At 36.8% G+C, this 20,500-nt stretch overlaps 1 protein-coding gene and 1 long non-coding RNA gene across 4 annotated transcripts in view; one reads left to right on the top strand and one right to left on the bottom strand.

The window, feature by feature from the left end:
• LRRC9 (leucine rich repeat containing 9) overlaps positions 1 to 20,500 on the top strand; it is a 142,466-nt gene that overhangs the window by 65,119 nt on the left and 56,847 nt on the right. The window contains exons 18-23 of the mRNA XM_055361940.1: positions 6,423 to 6,614; positions 7,863 to 7,988; positions 10,755 to 10,889; positions 12,410 to 12,587; positions 15,171 to 15,391; positions 16,852 to 16,974. Coding sequence (XP_055217915.1) covers positions 6,423 to 6,614; positions 7,863 to 7,988; positions 10,755 to 10,889; positions 12,410 to 12,587; positions 15,171 to 15,391; positions 16,852 to 16,974 — 975 coding nt within the window. The remainder of the gene's footprint in view (positions 1 to 6,422; positions 6,615 to 7,862; positions 7,989 to 10,754; positions 10,890 to 12,409; positions 12,588 to 15,170; positions 15,392 to 16,851; positions 16,975 to 20,500) is intronic.
• Positions 1 to 20,500, bottom strand: part of LOC129526751 (uncharacterized) — a 128,779-nt gene that overhangs the window by 23,799 nt on the left and 84,480 nt on the right. The window lies entirely within an intron of this gene.

The following is a 20,500-nucleotide window of genomic DNA, read 5'->3' on the forward strand; positions in this document are numbered from 1 at the left end:
ATGGACAATTTCTATGCCCTTCTTGCATGCTTCTCATATAAATGAGGTAAGTTGGTTCTACTAGGTTGTAGAAAGTAAATGTATCGGGGCAGAGCCAAGATGGCCACATAGGAATATCTCCAGTCTACAGCTCCCAGCATGAGCGATGCAGAAGATGGGTGATTTCTGCATTTTCAGCTGAGGTACTGGGTTCATCACACTGGGGAGTGTCGGAAAGTGGGTGCAGAACAGTGGGTGCAGCACACAGAGCGTGAGCCGAAGCATGGTGAGGCATTGCCTCACCCAGGAAGTGCAAGGGGTCAGGGAATTCCCTTTCCTAGTCAAAGAAAGGGGTGACAGACGGCACCTGGAAAATCGAGTCACTCCCACCCTAATATTGCACTTTTCCAATGGTCTTGGCAAACGGCACACCAGGAGATTATGTCCCGCGCCTAGCTCGGAGGGTCCTACGCCCACGGAGCCTCACTCATTGCTAGCCGAGCAGTCTGAGATCAAACTGCAAGGCAGCAGTGAGGCTGGGGGAGGGGCGCCCGCCATTGCCCAGGCTTCAGTAGGTAAACAAAGCAGCCCAGAAGCTCGAACTGCGTGGAGCCCACCACAGCTCAAGGAGGCCTGCCTGCCTCTGTAGACTCCACCTCTGGGGGCAGGGCATTGCCAAACAAAAGGCAGCAGAATCCTCTGCAGACGTAAATGTCCCTGTCTGACAGCTTTGAAGAGAGCAGTGGTTCTCCCAGCACGCAGCTGGAGATCTGAGAACGGGCAGACTGCCTCCTCAAGTGGGTCCCTGACCCCCGAGGAGCCTAACTGGGAGGCACCCCAGTAAGGGCAGACTGACACCTCACATGGCCGGGTACTCCTCTGAGACAAAACTTCCAGAGGAATAATCAGGTAGCAACATTTGCTGTTCACCAATATCCACTGTTATGCAGCCTCCACTGCTGATACCCAGGCAAACAGGGTCTGGAGTGGACCTCCAGCAAATTCCAACAGACCTGCAGCTGAGCGTCCTGACTGTTAGAAGGAAAACTAACAAACAGAAAGGACATCCACACCAAAACCCCATCTGTATGTCACCATCATCAAAGACCAAAGGTAGATAAACCCACAAAGATGGGGAAAAAACAGAGCAGAAAAACTAGGAACTCTAAAAATCAGAGCGCCTCTCCTTGTCCAAAGGAACGCAGCTCCTCACCAGCAACAGAACAAAGCTGGACGGAGAATGACTTTGATGAGTTGAGAGAAGAATGGCTTCAGACGATCAAACTACTCTGAGCTAAAGGAGGAAGTTCAAACCAATGGCAAAGAAGTTAAAAACCTTGAAAAAAAATTAGATGAATGGCTAACTAGAATAACCAATGCAGAGAAGTCCTTAAAGGACCTGATGGAGCTGAAAACCAAGGCACAAGAACTACATGACAAATACACAATCTTCAGTAGCCAATTCAATCAACTGGAAGAAAGGGTACCAGTGATGGAAAATCAAATGAATGAAATGAAGCGAGAAGAGAAGTTTAGAGAAAAAAGAATAAAAAGAAATGAACAAAGCCTCCAAGAAATATGGGACTATGTGAAAAGACCAAATCTACGTCTGATTGGTGTACCCGAAAGTGACAGGGAGAATGGAACCAAGTTGGAAAACACTCTGCAGGATATTATCCAGAAGAACTTCCCCAATCTAGCAATGCAGGCCAACATTCAAATTCAGGAAATACAGAGAACGCCACAAAGATACTCCTCAAGAAGAGCAACTCCAAGACACATAATTGTCAGATTCACCAAAGTTGAAATGAAGGAAAAAATGTTAAGGGCAGCCAGAGAGAAAGGTCAGGTTACCCACAAAGGGAAGTCCATCAGACTAACAGCTGATCTCTCGGCAGAAGCTCTACAAGCCAGAAGAGGACAGTGGGGACCAATATTCAACATTCTTAAAGAAAAGAATTTTCAACCCAGAATTTCATATCCAGCCAAACTAAGCTTCATAAGTGAAGGAGAAATAAAATGCCTTACAGACAAGTAAATGCTGAGAGATTCTGTCACCACCTGGCCTGCCCTACAAGAGCTCCTGAAGGAAGCACTAAACATGGAAAGGAACAACTGGTACCAGCCACTGCAAAAACATGCCAAATTGTAAAGACAATCGAGGCTAGGAAGAAACTGCATCAACTAACGAGCAAAATAACCAGCTAACATCATAATGACAGGATCAAATTCACACATAACAATATTAAACTTAAATGTAAATGGCTAAATGCTCCAATTAAAAGACACAGACTGGCATATTGGATAAAGAGTCAAGACCCATCAGTGTGCTGTATTCAGGAAACCCATCTGACCTGCAGAGACACACATAGGCTCAAAATAAAGGGAGGGAGGAAGATCTACCAAGAAAATGGAAAACAAAAAAAGGCAGGAGTTGCAATCCTAGTCTTTGATAAAACAGACTTTAAACCAACAAAGATCAAAAGAGACAAAGAAGGCCATTACAGAATGGTAAAGGGATCAATTCAACAAGAAGAGCTAACTATCCTAAATATATATGCACCCAATGCAGGAGCACCCAGATTCATAAAGCAAGTCCTTAGTGACCTACAAAGAGACTTAGACTCCCACACAATAATAATGGGAGACTTTAACACCCCACTGTCAACATTAGACAGATCAACGAGACAGAAAGTTAACAAGGATATCCAGGAATTGAACTCAGCTCTGCACCAAGCAGACCTAATAGACATCTACAGAACTCTCCACCCCAAATCAACAGAATATACATTCTTCTCAGCACCACACTGCACTTATTCCACAATTGACCACATAGTTGGAAGTAAAGCACTCCTCAGCAAATGTAAAAGAACAGAAATTATAACAAACTGTCTCTCAGACCACAGTGCAATCAAACTAGAACTCAGGATTAAGAAACAAATTTACAAGAAAAAAAAAACCCCATCAAAAAGCGGGCAAAGGATATGAACAGACACTTCTCAAAAGAAGACATTTATGCAACCAAAAGACACAGGAAGAAATGCTCATCATCACTGGCCATCAGAGAAATGCAAATCAAAACCACAATGAGATACCATCTCACACCAGTTAGAATGGCGATCATTAAAAAGTCAGGAAACAACAGGTGCTGGAGAGGATATGCAGAAATAGGAACACTTTTACACTGTTGGTGGGACTGTAAACTAGTTCAACCATTGTGGAAGTCAGTGTGGTGATTCCTCAGGGATCTAGAACTAGAAATACCATTTGACCCAGCCATCCCATTACTGGGTATATACCCAAAGGATTACAAATCATGCTGCTATAAAGACACATGCACACGTATGTTTATTGCGGCACTATTCACAATAGCAAAGACTTGGAACCAACCCAAATGTCCAACAATGATAGACTGGATTAAGAAAATGTGGCACACATACACCATGGAATACTATGTGGCCATAAAAAATGATGAGTTCATGTCCTTTGTAGGGACATGGATGAAGCTGGAAACCATCATTCTCAGCAAACTATCGCAAAGACAAAAAACCAAATACCTCATGTTCTCACTCACAAGTGGGAATTGAACAATGAAAACACATGCACACAGGAAGGGGAACATCACACACTGGGGCCTGTTGTGGAGTGGGGGGAGGGGGGAGGGATAGCATTTGGAGATATACCTAATGTTAAATGACGAGTTACTGGGTGCAGCACACCAACATGGCACATGTATACATATGTAACAAACCTGCACGTTGTGCACATGTACCCTAAAACTGAAAGTATAATAAAAAAAAAAGAAAATAAATGTATCGTTGTTACAGTGTTCATCATTCCTGGCCTTGCCTTGTGTATCAGTGTACTTAAACTAAGGCTTTCTTTATGCAGTGGAAGGACTGGGATTCATAAGTCATAGAAAATAAATACACCATATAGTTGTATGGAATTTTTCAAAAATCTAAACAAGATGTCCACATAAGGCAAATTGAAATGTAATAAGCTGCATGTCTGTCATTCACTATCAGGAAAAGAGAATATCTGGGAGAAGGAAATAGAAAGAGATGTTTTCTCTGAAAATAGCTCCACCATAATTAGTGTTGACTAGGGAAAGACAAAGATAAATGGCTATTTGCAACCTTGATCTAGATAACAATTGCAATTCTAATTTCTTATTGAAATAATACTCAATATCTTATCTTTCTGAATGAGAAATCTGTTGTTAAGTTGTTCCTGATGTCTAGAGATAGCTAAGCTATATTTAGAGAATAAACCAGTATCCCAAGAAAATTTAAGAGGTGTTTTGAGTTTTAATCTTTGTAAGTTGTACTGTACTGTACTGTAACTTGAGAGATTTTTAAACTGAACCAAAAGAAATATTAAAACAAAATGCTATTGCAAAACTGAAATAGTGTTTCATGAATATTTAATGAGTTCCTGGAATCTGTTTTATATCCTGAAGATAAAAGAAATAAAGATTCCCCCCCTGTTTTCAAGGGGTGGAAGAAGACAGGTTTTTTTTTGTTATATTTTATTTTATTTTGTTTTTGAGACGGAATGTTGCTCTATAGCCAGGCTGCAGTGCAGTGGCATGATCTTGGCTCACTGCAACCTCCGCCTCCTGGGTTCAAGCGATTCTTCTGCCTCAACCTCCGGAGTATCTGGGACTACAGGTATGCGCCACGATGCCCAGCTAATTTTTGTATTTTTCGTAGAGATGGGGTTTCACCATGTTGGCCAGATGGTCTCAATTTCTTGACCTCGTGATCCACCCGCCTCAGCCTCCCAAAGTGCTGGGATTACAGGCGTGAGCCACCGGGCCCGGGCAGAAGACAGTTATATTTTTATGATGTGTGGTTCCCAAATGCTGGTCTACAGGCAGGTGCCACAATGTGGGACAAGTTTTCACCAGCTTATGATGAAAATTGGGAACAGAAGGGCCATATAGTAAATTCTTATAAAGCCTAATTCACTTTACTTAAAGGTTTTTTTTTTTTCTAAAGTTATGGCCTTAATAGTTTTTTACTGCCAAATATCCTTTTGTTCAAGAAATGATGATAGGAAGTGATAGTTTTTGTTTTGTTTTGCTAATGCTTGCTTCTGATAATAAAAAGTCAGTAACTCTGTTCATTTTCAGAAATTTTTTTAGGTTTTGATTCAACTCTTGAAACCTGAACCACTATAAGAAGTTCTATCCCAACAATAAGAATTATACCTTATAAATGAATGACTAATTCCATTCTGGATTAAAAGAGTTGTTTGAATTAAGTTGTAGAGAAATCAAACATAACAAATTAAAGTCTTAGAGATTTTTTACAAACAAGTAAGATGAAGATATGAATAGATAAACAGCCAAAGACAAGAAAGGCAATAAACAAAAAAAGAATTTTAAAATGACCAGTATAAACACATAGAAAAATGTTCAACTTCACCCGTAATAATGTAAATTAAAATAAGGCAGGTGGATCAGTGAGTATTTGAGAAAATGGGTATTCTCATTGTCTACTGTTGGAAGAAAATGTTGGTACAAACTTCCTTGAAATCTACTTGGCAGTATTTATCGAGAGTCTTAACAATACAGAAAGTCTAAGAACCAGTGATCCTGTTTCCAAAAACCTGTTCTGAAAAATATTTTGGAGCTGCAATTAGAGAATAATTCTCACGGATGTTTGTTGCTGTGTTGCCAACAGTTAGAAGCATAAAGATCTATAGTAAAATGTTTCTAAAAATTATGATCACATAGTCAAATATCATGCAGTCATAAAAAATCATCTTTAAGGAGATCTAACAATGTGAAAAAATGTTAAAAGGATACAAAATTATATATGTTTTACATAAGAAAAAATATGTGCATATAATAAAAAACAATGCTTTCAGTGGTTCTTTCTGAGCAATAGGATTATATATGTTTTCTATTTTTTCTTTTCATTTATTTGCTATATTTTCCAAATTTCCAACAAGGAACATGTATTACTTTTATGATTTAAGAAAATTATTATTTAAAAGTATGCACTTTTTAAAAAGAAAATTATTAGTATTAAGTTAATAGGTTTAGTTTCTAACTCTGAAGATGAACCTTTTTAAAGCAGGCTATGGGGCTCAACAGTATAAACAAGAAGCCTATATATTAAAAAGTACATTTTGTTTGTTGGGGATAAATTATCTTGACAGTTTCTTTATGTCTTCTCTCCTATGAAAACAGACATTGCCACTCTGTGTTACAAGGGTAAAATATGAATTGAAAGAGAATTACTAAAATATAATACCTGTAGCTCTTTAGACAAATACATATGTTGATACCATCATTGCAACATAACTACTGTTTATGTGTCCTGTAAGGATTACCAGGAAGTGTGTAAAATATGTAAAGAACCACAGAGAAACTATTTTGTAAATACAAATTATGATTCTCTTAGCATCACTTTTATTTATATGTGTTGCAGTATAACCTTGAATATTTGGATGCAAGCCATAACCATGTGATAACCCTTGAGGGATTTAGAGGTCTGATGAAACTGAAGCACTTAGACTTGAGCTGGAATCAACTGAAAAAATCTGGCGATGAAATAAATATGTTATGCAAACACACCACAAGCCTTCTCACTCTTGATATTCAACATAATCCATGGCAAAAGGTATGCCACAGACATGTTACTAAAAAGCAAACATTTTTATTTCAGAGCCATTTCCCTACTAACTTTACTATTTAGTAATAGCCAGAGATAGGCAAAGTATCTTCGTTTTTCTAGACTTCCTTCCTTGAAGTCATTCATAAATTGGATTTAATGTACTGATCAAATGAATCAGATGTTACTATAAGAAAAGACTATAATTTCATATCAGATTTTTTGTAACCTTTAATAGATTGAGAACATTATTGCTTTTAGTCATTGATGTCATTGCCATTTGCAAACCTCCAGAGATTTTATATAGTTCAGTGTGCCAGAACTCTATTTTAATGAGTCATAGGAACCAAGAATAATATAATACAGTGAGAGGGGCATACTATTAAGGAAGAAACATAATTTGATTTATAATATATCCTAATCTGTGGTTGAACAACATGTTTTACAATTTTATTTTGCATTTTGCATTATTCACTACTTGTTTTCTGTTTTAAGTCCAGAAATCATCTCCCCTCATAAACCTGCATTATAAAGTCTTATGTTCTCTTATAAAAAGGAAATCTGAACATTATTTTTTCTCATTACAAAAATATGTAGATTAATGCTAGGTAATTTCCATATTCCATGACTATATTTAAGTATATCTTCAAGTATTTAAAATAAGTCCCAAGATTATAAAGTCAAGAATCTTCCTTTCTCTGCCTTTAAAAGATGTATATCAGGCTGTGTTCAGCCTTTAAAAAGGAAACTAAGCACAGTAGGTTCTATTAAATTGACGATATTACTAAGTTTATATTGTTGTATTTCTTCTTTTTTGCTCAGTAAAAGTGAAGAATATTTTTCTTTTGCCAAAGCATATTTCCTGGATGATCACAGTACAGCTATCTCTCTGTTGCCAAATTGGATTGTCAAGGGCTGAAGATCCGTATTGAATCACACATGGAGATGACTAGCTTACTGCTGATCTAGATAAACAGGAGTCACTACAGTTGTTCTTTTAACACTTTTCACCGCAGTCACTTTTCAATAGCTTATGGGATTTCCCTTCCTCATCAGGGTAGAATCATCAACCTTCAAACAAACAGATTATTAAATATAATTTCAACTATTATTTAAATAATTAAGCTTTTTTTAGGTATATGTAATGAACAAGGAAATGTATGATTTTGAATTATATGGAAAGGCATGAAAACAGTCATTTTCATGCCATAACATATTTAACAGTTTATAAAACATTTTTTTTTTGTTTTTCCCAAGCCAGCCACATTGAGGCTGAGTGTTATTGGCAGATTAAAGACTCTTACCCATTTAAATGGAGTCTTCATTTCTGAAGAAGAAGCAACAGCAGCTATGAAATTTATTGCAGGAACAAGGATTACTCAGGTTGAATTTTACTGTTTACTATTCATTGTGCTATTTAGAACATACAGATAATATTTTGCATACTCTTTTTCTGTCATTAAGATTTTATAGTCCCTCTTAGCCTATTAATAAAAAATTAATATAGAGCAATCATACCACTTGGTATTTTTTCTGTTTAAATGTATCTCATTTAAATACCAAATCGTTGTATGGATTCTCTTGACTATCCATGAACACTACACCAAAAATACCTCTAGGGTAACTGCTTTTTTACCAGTCACCTGAACTAGCCAGAGCCCTTTCTAGAGCCTACATGAAAATAAGCAACTTTCTGAGGATAAGGTAAGCTTAGAGGCCTTCAGAAAGCATTAGTGAATTATCTATCTACTTAATATTAACATATTTGTTTGGCTGAAAGGAACAAAATTCATTAACATGGAAGGAGGGGAAATACCTTTGTTATCCATATTAAGAATGCTGTACTTTAGCCAAAGTAGCTTCAACATCCTAAATATATCTACTCTAGTTTTCTAGTTGTTTACTTTTTGTGGAGTATCTTAATATTAATTCCTTAGGCAATATAATGTTTAGTTTTGGATCTATTCAAAATTTTGAAAAGAAACATTTTTATTGGTAAAAAAAATAATAATAACACTCCTAAAGAAGAGCTGGGAATTTACCCTAAGAAAAGAACTAAAAATAGAACTACCATTCCACTCAGCAATCCCATTTCTGGGCTATAACCAAAAGAAAATTAATTGTTCTACTAAAAAGACATATGCATTAATGTGTTCATTGCAGCACTATTCACAATAGCGAAATCACAGAATCAACCTAGGTGCCCATCAGTGGTGGACTGGATAAAGAAAACGTGGTAAATGTACACCATGGAATGCTACGCAGCCATAAAAAAGAATGAAATCATGTTCTTCGCAGCAACATGGATGCAGCTGGAGACCATTATCCTAAGTGAATTAACACAGAAACATAAAACCAAATACAACAAGTTCTTACTTATAAGCGGGAGCTAAACATTGGGTACACATGGACATAAAGATGGGGACAATACACATTGGAGAATACAACAGGGAGGAGGGAGATGGGCAGGGCTGAAAAATTACCTATTAGGTACTATGCCCACTACCTGAATGATGGGTTCAATCCTACCCCAAACCTCAACATTACGCAATGTCTCCTTGTAACAAACCTGCACATGTACCCCCTGAATCTAAAATGAAATTAAGAAAATTAGTTTTTTAAAAAGAAATCAAATCCTGCTAAAATCCTTTAAGACAATGTGGTATTGGCATAGAGCTAGACAAATAGACCAATGGAACAGAATAAAGACCTAATATAGATTGTGGAAACTTTATAAATAACAGAGCTGCCTTTGTAGATCAGGGAGATTATTCAATAAAAGGCATTAAGAACTTTATTGTAAAAGGCAAAACCAAAAATTTTTTTGAAGAAAATATGAAAGATTATCATTATGACCTTGAATTTGTGAATAATTTAGTAGGCAAGAAACAAAGAGCATAAACCATAAATAATTGGACATGTCTACATTAAAATTAATATATCTTTTTTCAAAGAAAGTGAAAAGACAAGCTACATACTGGGAAAAGAAATTTGCGACACAACTGTCAAAAGATATTCTTTATATATCCAGAATATACAAGGAAAAAGACAACCAGCCGAACAGAAATATGAGCCGAAGATCTGAACATACACTTCACTGGAGAGGAAATCAGAACAGCCAATTAACTTAGGAAAAGATGCTCCACCACATTAGCATTCAAGAAAATGAACATTAAAAACACAATGACCTACCAATTTTTGCCAGTTTTATAGACGAGCAAAAACTTTAAAGTCTGACAATACCAAGTTGTTGCAAGAATATGAAGTAAAAGTGTAATTTTTCTGAAGTGGTACAACCACTCTGGAAAACAATTTGACATTATTCAGTAAAGCTGATGTATATATTTGTGTGTGTGTGTGTGTGTGTGTGTGTGTGTGTGTGTGTGTATGTATTCTACAACCCAGCAATTTTACTTTACTTAAGTGCATATACTCTAAAGAAACTCTTGCATGTATGTACCAGGAAACATGCACAAGAATATTCATGACAACAGTGTTTATAATAGCAAAAACTGAATCAACCCCAATGTTCATTGACAGGAGAGTCATTAAGGGAATACTATACACAGGACATATGAATGAACTACAGCTACATAGAGAAGCTTAGATGAATCTGATGAATATGATATTGAACAAAAAAGGCAAGTCATAAAGAATACATACATATTATTCAATTTACATGAAGTTCAAATATGTGCAAAACTAAATGATATATTGTTTATGGACACACACATAGGACTATAAAGAAAGCAAGTGAATGGTGGACAAAACATTTGAGATAATGATCACTTCTAAAGAGAAGGAAAGAAAAGGGCTTAGGATCGGGCCCACAGGGTGCTTGTAATCTATTCATAATATTCTAGCTCTTAAACTGGTTTCATGGGTGGATTCTATGTGTGTTCATGTTATAGTAATCATTTTACAGTCTTATAAATATTATCTTGTAATGGTTCCACATTTGCTAAAACAAGAAACAATGTAATTAAAATGTATCTAGATATTGAAAACAATTTAAGGCAAAGGAAATGTTACATTTTAAAATTATTTATTGGGCCACTCATCTTTCCTGGAAACAATAATTTTAACTATATATCAACTAACCTCTGTATACTGTTTCCTTTTTTCATTGTATTTTTTAAATTTTATTAGTTATCTCTCTTACGGCATTCTAGTACTAAAGAGGAGAGACCACGGATACTTAGTATATGGCCTTCTGCCAAAATTCTGACGCAGATTTCAAAGTTAGGACCTCATTTACATCCGAGTGGAAACTGCTACTTGAAGGTAAAGGCTAATTCTATTAAACCTAATATAAAGCTTAATTTAAATCTATTTTTAAGTCAGTGTTGGTCTGTGTATCATAAAGAGGGCACAGATAGGTAAGGGACAGAAAGCTGGAAGAGATTAATTAAAATAGGGAAGAAACACTTAAGATCTACCCTCTTGGCAAATTTCAAGTATACAATACCGTATCGTTAACTTTAGTCATTAACTTTAGTCGTTAAAGTTATCGTTAACTTTGGTGTTGCGCATTAGGGTCTCTAGAAAGTATTCGTCTTGCATAACTGAAACTTTGTACCTCTTGACCAACATCTGCCCATTTCCCATTGCCCCCAGCCCCTGGCAACCACTATTCTACTCTCTCCTATGAGTTTGACTATTTTAGAGTTCATATATAATTGAGATTATGCAGTTTTTAATTTACAATGTATGCTTATATCAAGTTATACATCTTTAATATAAGCAATTTTAAATTGTCAATTACACTTCAACAGAGTTGGAAAAAATAAAAATAAGAAAGACATTGTTATTATTAGTAAAAAGTAATACATTTGTCATATTCTAAAAAATAAAAAACAGGGAGGTCAAGTCATGAGTGGCTATGTCAGATGGGCTGGGCCTTGACTGCGTTCGCCACAGAATTGGAAATTTAAGAAAAAGGTGCACTAAAACTTAAGGACAAATTTAAAGGGCCATTCTAATTCCGTATTCTGATAACATGTCAGAATACGCAAGATTCTGATAACATGTCAGAATAGGAAAGCAAACTTTAAAGGCTCAGAGCCAGAGATCAAGCCAAAATTCAGACAGCAAGAGTCAGGTATCCTGACAAGGGAGTAGGGGAGCTGGTCAGAATTCAGCCAAGGATAAGGGAAAAGGTTATAGAACACTTGCAGCTTCTTGCTACATTAGGTGTCCTTATACCTCTTGCCAAACATAGAAACTGGGCTAAGTGAAGCTGCTCCCAGAAAATGGGAGACATTACTGGCATTACTTTTATTACAAGATATATATAGATATTAAGCTGCAAATGAAGGCCCAGTGACAGCCTTGGCTGACCCACAGGCAGTTCTGGAGTTAGTGGAGTTAGAATGGCCCTTTAAATTTGTCCTAAGTTGGGCTGAGATGGTCAGGCCTTTATAGGCCTCCATCACTGGCTAAGGGCCAACCTGGGAAGGAGAGTGACCTTGGCAGCTGTCTACAGCAAGGCAGTCCCTGCAGGGACTGACAGCTGAAGACTCTGCCAGAAGCACTCCCAGCAGCTGGGACAAGTCCATTACTGCAATGGGACTCTAGCACATCGCAGTGTCCTTAATACCATATAAGTCCTTCCTGGAGTTATAATCTCGTCAAATTTTACTTTTCTGTAAACTGACAGCTTCACAATATCTTTAGCTCCTGAAGGAATTCTTTTGATATCTACTTATCACATTTGAATTATTTCATTAGCTTTTTAAAATGTTATTAACATTGACTGAATTTATAAGATTTAGAAATAACATACAATGTAAATTATTCTACAGATAACTGCCTTAAATTTAGATGGACAACATCTTTTTGAAATCACAAATTTAGAAAAATTGGAAAATTTGAAATGGGCATCATTCAGCAATAATAATCTCACTAAAATGGAGGGTCTGGAATCCTGTATTAACTTGGAAGAGCTCACATTAGATGGAAACTGCATCTCAAAGATAGAAGGTAAGGTACTTAAGAACTTTGAAGTCTCAAAATATGGGATGTCTAAACAACAAAGCAAAAAATAACCCTGGGAACAGAGTTTCTGAAGAGGAAGATCTCTAGGAAAGTTCCAAGTTTTGTGGCAGAGTATTCTAAATACCTGTGTGAGGTAATGCAATTATTAGTTAGCTAGATTGGACCATTCTACAATGTATATATATACTTCAAAACATCATGTTGTACAAGATAAATGGATACAATATTATCTGTCAAATTAAAAAAGATAAATAAAAAATTAAAACGAGTTCATATCTATTAGTGGAATTCATGACTATTTTACTTTATATAATGAGCCGAGCAAGCTTTCACCTCCTGTGCCTTCTCTCTCCTCTCCGCTGTGCTAGTTTATAATCTGTTACCAAACATTAGCACATACCAACTAGTTAGTCATTAATGTCTGTAAAGTTGAATAAACAAATGAATGAGGTATGCTTTTGAAAAAGATAAAGCAGACTAGTTCTGTTTTGAAAATATAAAATTGAGGTTATATTTGGAAATTTGAATACTTTAACAAAAAATGAAAATTATACTCACTAGAGGTTGAAAATAAAATATACTATATGTAACATTTTCCATGGATCCACATACAAGTCCAATTAAGCAGCTTTAGTAATATCTTAATAATAATGATACCAATATAATATATTTTGACTGTTTAAAGTTCAGTATTAAAACATATTTTTCTGAACCAGAGAGAATAAAAAAGACTTTTCCTCCCTTTCCCCTTCCAAGCTTCTTAGATTCTTCACTTCATTTGGATTTATGCTTATCTACAGCTAAAAATCATGAGTTTAGAGAACATGTCCTAGAATATATACTACTAAGTCAAGTATTTTCTGACTCCTCCCCAGCTTTATTTTATTCTTATCTTCATTAGAAAGAAATTGAAAGAAGCTTTCCATGACTTGCTACCAACTTTCTCTTATTCTCCCTCTCCATCTACTCAAAAGAGTAACTAACTCCTAGAAATTAAAAAATATGTCCACAAGTGTGCACTATTTGATTGAAAAGAGAAATATGTACATGTGTGTATACACACACACACACACACACTTATCTGAATAAAGAATATTTCTGTATGTGCATTTTGGTAACATGGTTGTGTTTGTCAAGGAGGGAAGGTAAGAATTAGAAATCACGGCTGGGAAACAGAATTTACATTTTATTCATTTTTGAATTGGATTATTTTTATCATGTGTATATACTGCATTTTTCATAAAATAGAAGATTTGATTTCACAAAATTATATATATAAAAGCAAGTATTAAATATATTTAAGAAAGCATACATAACATTTGTGACATATTTCATTTTAATGGCTGTTAACAATATGTTTCTAAAACTTTCTTGATCATGAGAATCACTTAGGACACTTATTGAAGATACAGATTCACAGGCCTCTCTTCTGTAGATTTCAGTAGAGTAAACCTAGGGGTAGCTCAGGCACCTGTGTCTTGAACTATCACCAGTCTCCCATTCCCATACAACTGGATATTAGTTTTGCTTTGTACATACAATTAAAAACCCTATTTCCTTTTCATTTCCTTCCATAAACCTATTAAATAGAAGAATCTTCCAATCTATATTTTTCTTACACCTATATTTTGGAGAAGATAGCTACCCCTCTAAACTTTAACAGGAATTTCTCCTTTTTCTTCAAACATGGGTAGGTTCCATATCCATTTAATGATTTTTGCTTTGATGGCTTTGATCCTATCTTGCCCTGGATTGATTCGCCTTCAACATTGTACAGTCCCACAATAGGAACTGATGTGAAAGGGGAGCACAGATAATTATTTGATACTTTCCAAACATTATTCCATTTAATTTCATAACTCCTTGGAAGTAAATTTTAGTATGCCCATTTTATGGATGAGGAAATTAAGGCTCAGAGGTTACATAATTTATGTATCGCCACAAACCTAGTAGCGATATATTTGAAGCCAACTAGGATTCCAAAGTTCTTGTCTTTCAACTGCACTGTCCTAGCTATACTTATAAAGTGCTTGCAGTACATAATGTATGCAGGAGTTAGACTGGTTCCATTTTCCAAACTTCCATCTTAGAGTACTTTTAGGCATAAGCAAGTAAAAGTAGGCTAAATCGTTCATTTTAATACAAATGATGCACTTTCCAGAATGTGGTTCCTTACCCTTAATATTTAAAAATGAGGGCTGGTGATTATTTTGAGCTTTGTGTACAGCTTTTTGTTTTCAAAATGATGAAAATCTTAATTAATTACATCATTTTAAGGTTATTTGAAAGAGAAATTCAATATTTTCATGTAATGCCTTTCCTTAACTCCTAAGAAGAAGGAATCTACTTAGAAATCCAAAATTTGAATTTAATGTTTGAGATGGGGCTTATACACAAGATTATATTCTTCCAAAACAAAGGCTTAAAGCAATGATGGTTAGTATTACAGAATTTTTAAAGCCATTTGAACCTACCTATCTGATTACAATAAAACGACCAGCCACTTATTTTTTAAATTAAACCTTTAGTGTTATCTGAATCTTTTCTTGAATTTGCTTATTTTTCTAGGTATTTCCAAGATGACTAAATTAACTCGCCTCAGCGTAAATAATAATCTTCTCACTGGTTGGGAAGAGCATACCTTTGATAACATGCTTCATCTTCACTCGCTTTCTCTTGAGAACAACAGAATCACTTCATTGAGTGGTTTACAAAAATCTTTTACTCTTGTTGAGTTATACATAAGCAATAACTATATTGCTGTCAATCAGGAGATGTACAATTTAAAGGTAATCATCTGGGTAGTAATTTTTTTGTTTTTTAAAATGTATTGTTTCTTTATATTATGAAAGTAATGCATGTTTATTGCACAGAATTTGGAAAATATAAAGAAAATAAAAATAAGAATAACAAGTTTATTAAAATGTATTTGCATTCAATTTTGTATACATACAAAAATATATCTGTGTATACATAATGTCCCCATTTGCTATCCTTCTGGGGTAACTTTTTTTGAATACTCAAGTATGATAAACCAAACCTATTCCTTAGCATTCTCCTTTTCTCAGTGCAATTCTTGATGATCTTTCACTGTTCTCTTACCAGTGGCTCAAACTTGGTCGCCTTTGCTCAGATTTGCTTTTGTTAATTCCCCCAAAAAACCACTAATTTAAGGCTGTTGTGTAATAGGATTTACTAAAGGTTTGAACAAAACAGAGGGTTTCTATAGCACAGAACAGGAATTTACTTCAAATGTCATGTGTGACTTCATTGTTTCTAAAGCTCAGTGGCCATTTTCTAACACTATGGGTCTTACACTGGCCTGTCCTTTGGCTGATACAATATTACTAGGACTCTATCTCCTACCAAAAACTTGTGTCCATTTCCTGTCTTTTCTTAGTTCAGACTTCTCCCCATTCTGTTCCCCCAGTATAATTACTACCTCTAGAGCTAGGGAGGCAATCTAATCAACAACACCAGCAACACAATAAGTCATTTCACATTATGATGCACAGTAGTTTTACTCCCTCTTGTTTTCAGTAGTTTTACTCCCTCTTGTTTTCACCTCTCCCTTCCATACCTACCAAGACCCTTCCTTCACAACAAAGGCATATCAAAGTGTCTTGTCTAATAAAACAGCACATTTCCCTTAGGATGAATTCCACTACCCTCTCAGAAAATAGAAGCACTTCAGTTTCATCGCTTTTCAAATAGCAGTGTCTTTTATTCCTGTTATATCTATATAGACACATACATCCATTTATTAAGCCATTATTCCATAAACAAAGTATATTTGTCTTAAACATAGCGAAGTTCCCTCTAAGCCCTTACCATTAATAGATAATACATTTGGCACTAGTATCCTAAAAGGGATTCTGATTATATAACATAGACCATTGAAATACTGCACAAAATTATATCTAAGTGGTCTGAAAGGGTAACCCTTGCACTTAAAAGTGCACTGAGGCTGGGCATGGTGGCTTATGTCTACAATTTCAGCACTTTGGGAGGCCATGGTGGGAGAATCACTTGAGCCTAGGAGTTTGAGGCTGCAATGAGCTATGATCAGACCACTGCACTCCAGCCTGAGCAACAGCACGAGACCATGTCTTAAAAAAAAAAAACAAAAAGTGTACTGAAATCCCATGGAATGATAGATAATTCCAATATTAAAATTTGAGGATGGCTAACCTCTTACTAGAGTGCTTTAAATATACATATAGATGAATATATGTATTTTATTACCTAGGGTTTATGCAACTTGGTCATTCTAGACATGTGTGGGAACATCATTATATGGAATCAAGAAAACTATCGGTTGTTTGTAATATTTCATCTTCCAGAACTGAAGGCTTTGGATGGGATACCAATCGTAAGTTGTTTTATGACTCACAACATTTGGTCTAAGCTGCATAGTCACATATTTATAGGACATAGTCATTTTGAACATTGCTTTATCACTAGCATTATAGCCAAATTTACTATACTTATTAAATCTAGGTCTCCAAAGCTTATTTTAGATCTGGGTTTTTAAATTTTGTCATCTGGTCAATTCTTAATTGTCTGAATTGTGGTGGAAAGGGAGGGCTGTGCTGCTTGCAATAGAACCCACAGAATTCAATGCCTAAAAGGTAAAGAACACAATTTTATGGGACAGGATAGAAAATTATGCACTGGGGATTTACCATTCTCCTAAGCCTAAAAGCAGCTTTCTATTTTCAGTGAAAATATAGTTGCTAATATTAATAATTAAGAAAAATATATTTGAACCAACATGTGGTATGTCAACATTACTAAGTAAGCTGTAAAGAAAAATAGACACAGATCCTAGGACTGAATGTGAAAGCAACATTTGGATACTGGATTCTATAACAAGCAAATTCATAGGGCTCCTGTTTTCCACATAGCAGGGTAAATGCATGACAAATGTGTAAAGAGTAAAAGGTTTATGGTGTAATGTTGCCTAGCTCCTATCAGAAAAGAAAACACATCAAATTTTCTAGAAAATTGAAAGATAGTTCATGATCATTTAGTATTCTGAGGTACTCTGAGAAGATTACTAATCCTAGCCCTTCTGTTTTCTGGCCCATCCTCAGAATGGGTCACTAAAACTTTCTCACTCCAACACATACAAATTCTCTAGAACCTTGTATACTGGGCCTTATTTATTTGTTAGCTTTCACTGAAGAATGTTTTTTAAAGTAGTCCTATGAGACCAGTACTGCATTTACTCTAAAGATGTTGTTGAGGATCTGTCCTATCTTTCTGTGCCCTCATTTGAAGGGCCACATGAGAAAACACTTATAGAAATAAATGTAGAAAAAACATTTACTGCTAAGGAAAAGTTATGTTCTGCTCACTGACAATGAGTGTATTAGTCTGAACTCATGCTACTAATAAAGACATACCCAAGACTGGGCAATTTATAAAGGAAAGAGGTTTAATGGACTCACAGTTCCACATGGCTGCAGAGGCCTCACAATCATAGTGGAAGACAAAGGAAGCGTAAAGTCATGTCTTACATGGCAGCAGGCAAGAGAGCATGTGCAAGGGAACTCCCCTTTATAAAACCATCAGATGTCATGAGACTTATTCACTATCGCGAGAACAGCGTAAGAAAAACCCACCCCCGTGATTGAATTACCTGCCACTGGGTCCCTCCCATGACGTGGGGATTATTACAATTCAAGGTGAGATTTGGGTGTGGACACAGAGCCAAACCATATCATTCCAACCCTGGCCCTTCCCAAATCTCATGTCCTCACATTTCAAAACCAATCATGCCTTCCCAATGGTCCCCCAACTCATTTCAGCATTAGTTCAAAATTCCGCAGTCCAAAGTGTGAGCTTAGACAAGTCAAGGCCCTTCTGCCTATGAGCCTGTAAAATCAAAAGCGAGTTAGTTACTTCCTAGAGACAATGGGGGTACAGGCATTGGGTAAATACACCCATTCCAAATGGGAGAAATTGGCCAAAACAAAGGGGCTATAGGCCCCATGCAAGTCCAAAATCCAGTGAGGCAGCCAAATCTTAAAGCTCTGAAATGATCTCCTTTGACTCCATGTCTCACATCCAGGTCATGCTAATGGAAGAGGCGGGCTCCCACAGCCTTAGGCAGCTCCACTCCTGTGGCTTTGCTGGATACAGCCTCCCTCCTGGCTGCTTTCACAGGCTGGCATTGAGTGTCTGTGGCTTCTCCAGGTGCACGGTGCAAGCTGTGGGTGGATCTACCATTCTGGGGTCTGAAAGACAGTGGTCCTCCCCTCACAGCTCCAATAGGCAGTGCCCCAGTGGGGACTCTGTGTGGGGGCTCCAACCCCACATTTCTTTTTGGCACTGCCCTAGCAGAGGGCAGAAGGCTTCTGCCTGGACATCTAGGCGTTTCCATACACCCTCTGAAATCTAGGTGGAGGTTCCCAAACCTCAATTCTTGACTTCTGTGTACCCACAGGACCAACACCATGTCAAAGCTGCCAAGTCTTGGGGCTTGCACCCTCTGAAGCCATAGCTTGAGCTATACATTGGCCCCTTTTAGCCATGACTGGAGTGACTGGGACACAGGGTACCAAGTCCCTAGGCTGCATAAAGTACGGGGGCCCTGGACCACTCCAGGAAACCATTTTTCCCTCCTAGGCCTCCAGGCCTGTGATGGGAGTGGCTGCTGTGAAGTTCTCTGACATGCCCTGGAGACGTTTTCCCCATTCTCTTGGCGATTTGCATTTGGCACCTCATTACTTATGCAAATTTCTGCAGCCAGCTTGAATTTCTTCCCAGAAAATGGGTTTTTCTTTTCTACTGCATCATCAGGCTGCAAATTTTTCAGACTTTTTTGCTTTGCTTCCTCTTGAACACTTTGCCACTTAGAAATTTTTCACCAGATACCCTAAATCATCTCTCTCTAGTTCAAAGTTTCACAGATCTCTAGGGCAGGGGAAAATGCCACCAATCTCTTTGCACAGCAAGAGTGACCTTTACTCCAGTTCCCAACAAGTTCCTTGTCTCCATCTGAGACCACCTCAGGCTGGACCTTATTGTCCATATCACTATCAGCATTTTGGTCAAAGCCATTCAACAAGTCTCTAGGAAGTTACAAACTTTCCCATTTTTCCTATCTTCTTCTAAGCCCTCCAAACTGTTCCAACCTCTGCCTGTTACCCAGTTCCAAAGTCACTTCCACATTTTTGGGTATCTTTACAGCAGCACATTACCAGTACCAATTTACTGTATTAGTCTGTTCTCATGCTGCCAATAAAGACATACATGAGACTGTGTAATTTATAAGGAAAGAAGTTTAATGGACTCACAGTTCCACATGGCTGGGGAGGCCTCACAATCATGGCAGATGAAGGAAGAGCAAAGGCAGGTCTTACATGGTGGCAGGCAAGACAGCATGTGCACGGGAACTCCCCTTTATAAAACCATCAGATCTCATGAGACTTATTCACTATCACAAGAACAGCACAGGAAAAACCCACCCCCATGATTCACTTACCTCCCACTGGGTCCCTCCCACAACACAAGTGGATTATTACAATTCAAGATGAGACTTTGGTGGGGACACAGAGCAAATCCATATCAATGAGTATTATTTAATTATATTCCTTTTCACTTTGCCTAAAAGCTCAGGACCAAATTTATGATTCAATAATATAAACCCTATAGGCTCTTACAGTCTTTTTGTCACTAATCCTAGTGAGCGTGATTTTCACTATGTATGGTTTGCATTTTACTATTTGATTATATGTGTTTCCTGTAAGCTGCCACAAATTATTTGTGGAATGAGGCAGAATATAAATGTATGAATTAATAATTGGACATGAAGACTAGACTGAAGAATTTAGATTTTAAATGCAAGGTAATGGGAATGCATTGGATTTGAAGGGCAAAGGAAAGGAAGA

This window comes from Gorilla gorilla, chromosome 15 (assembly GCF_029281585.2).
Source record: "Gorilla gorilla gorilla isolate KB3781 chromosome 15, NHGRI_mGorGor1-v2.1_pri, whole genome shotgun sequence".
NCBI classification, from domain to species: domain Eukaryota; kingdom Metazoa; phylum Chordata; class Mammalia; order Primates; family Hominidae; genus Gorilla; species Gorilla gorilla.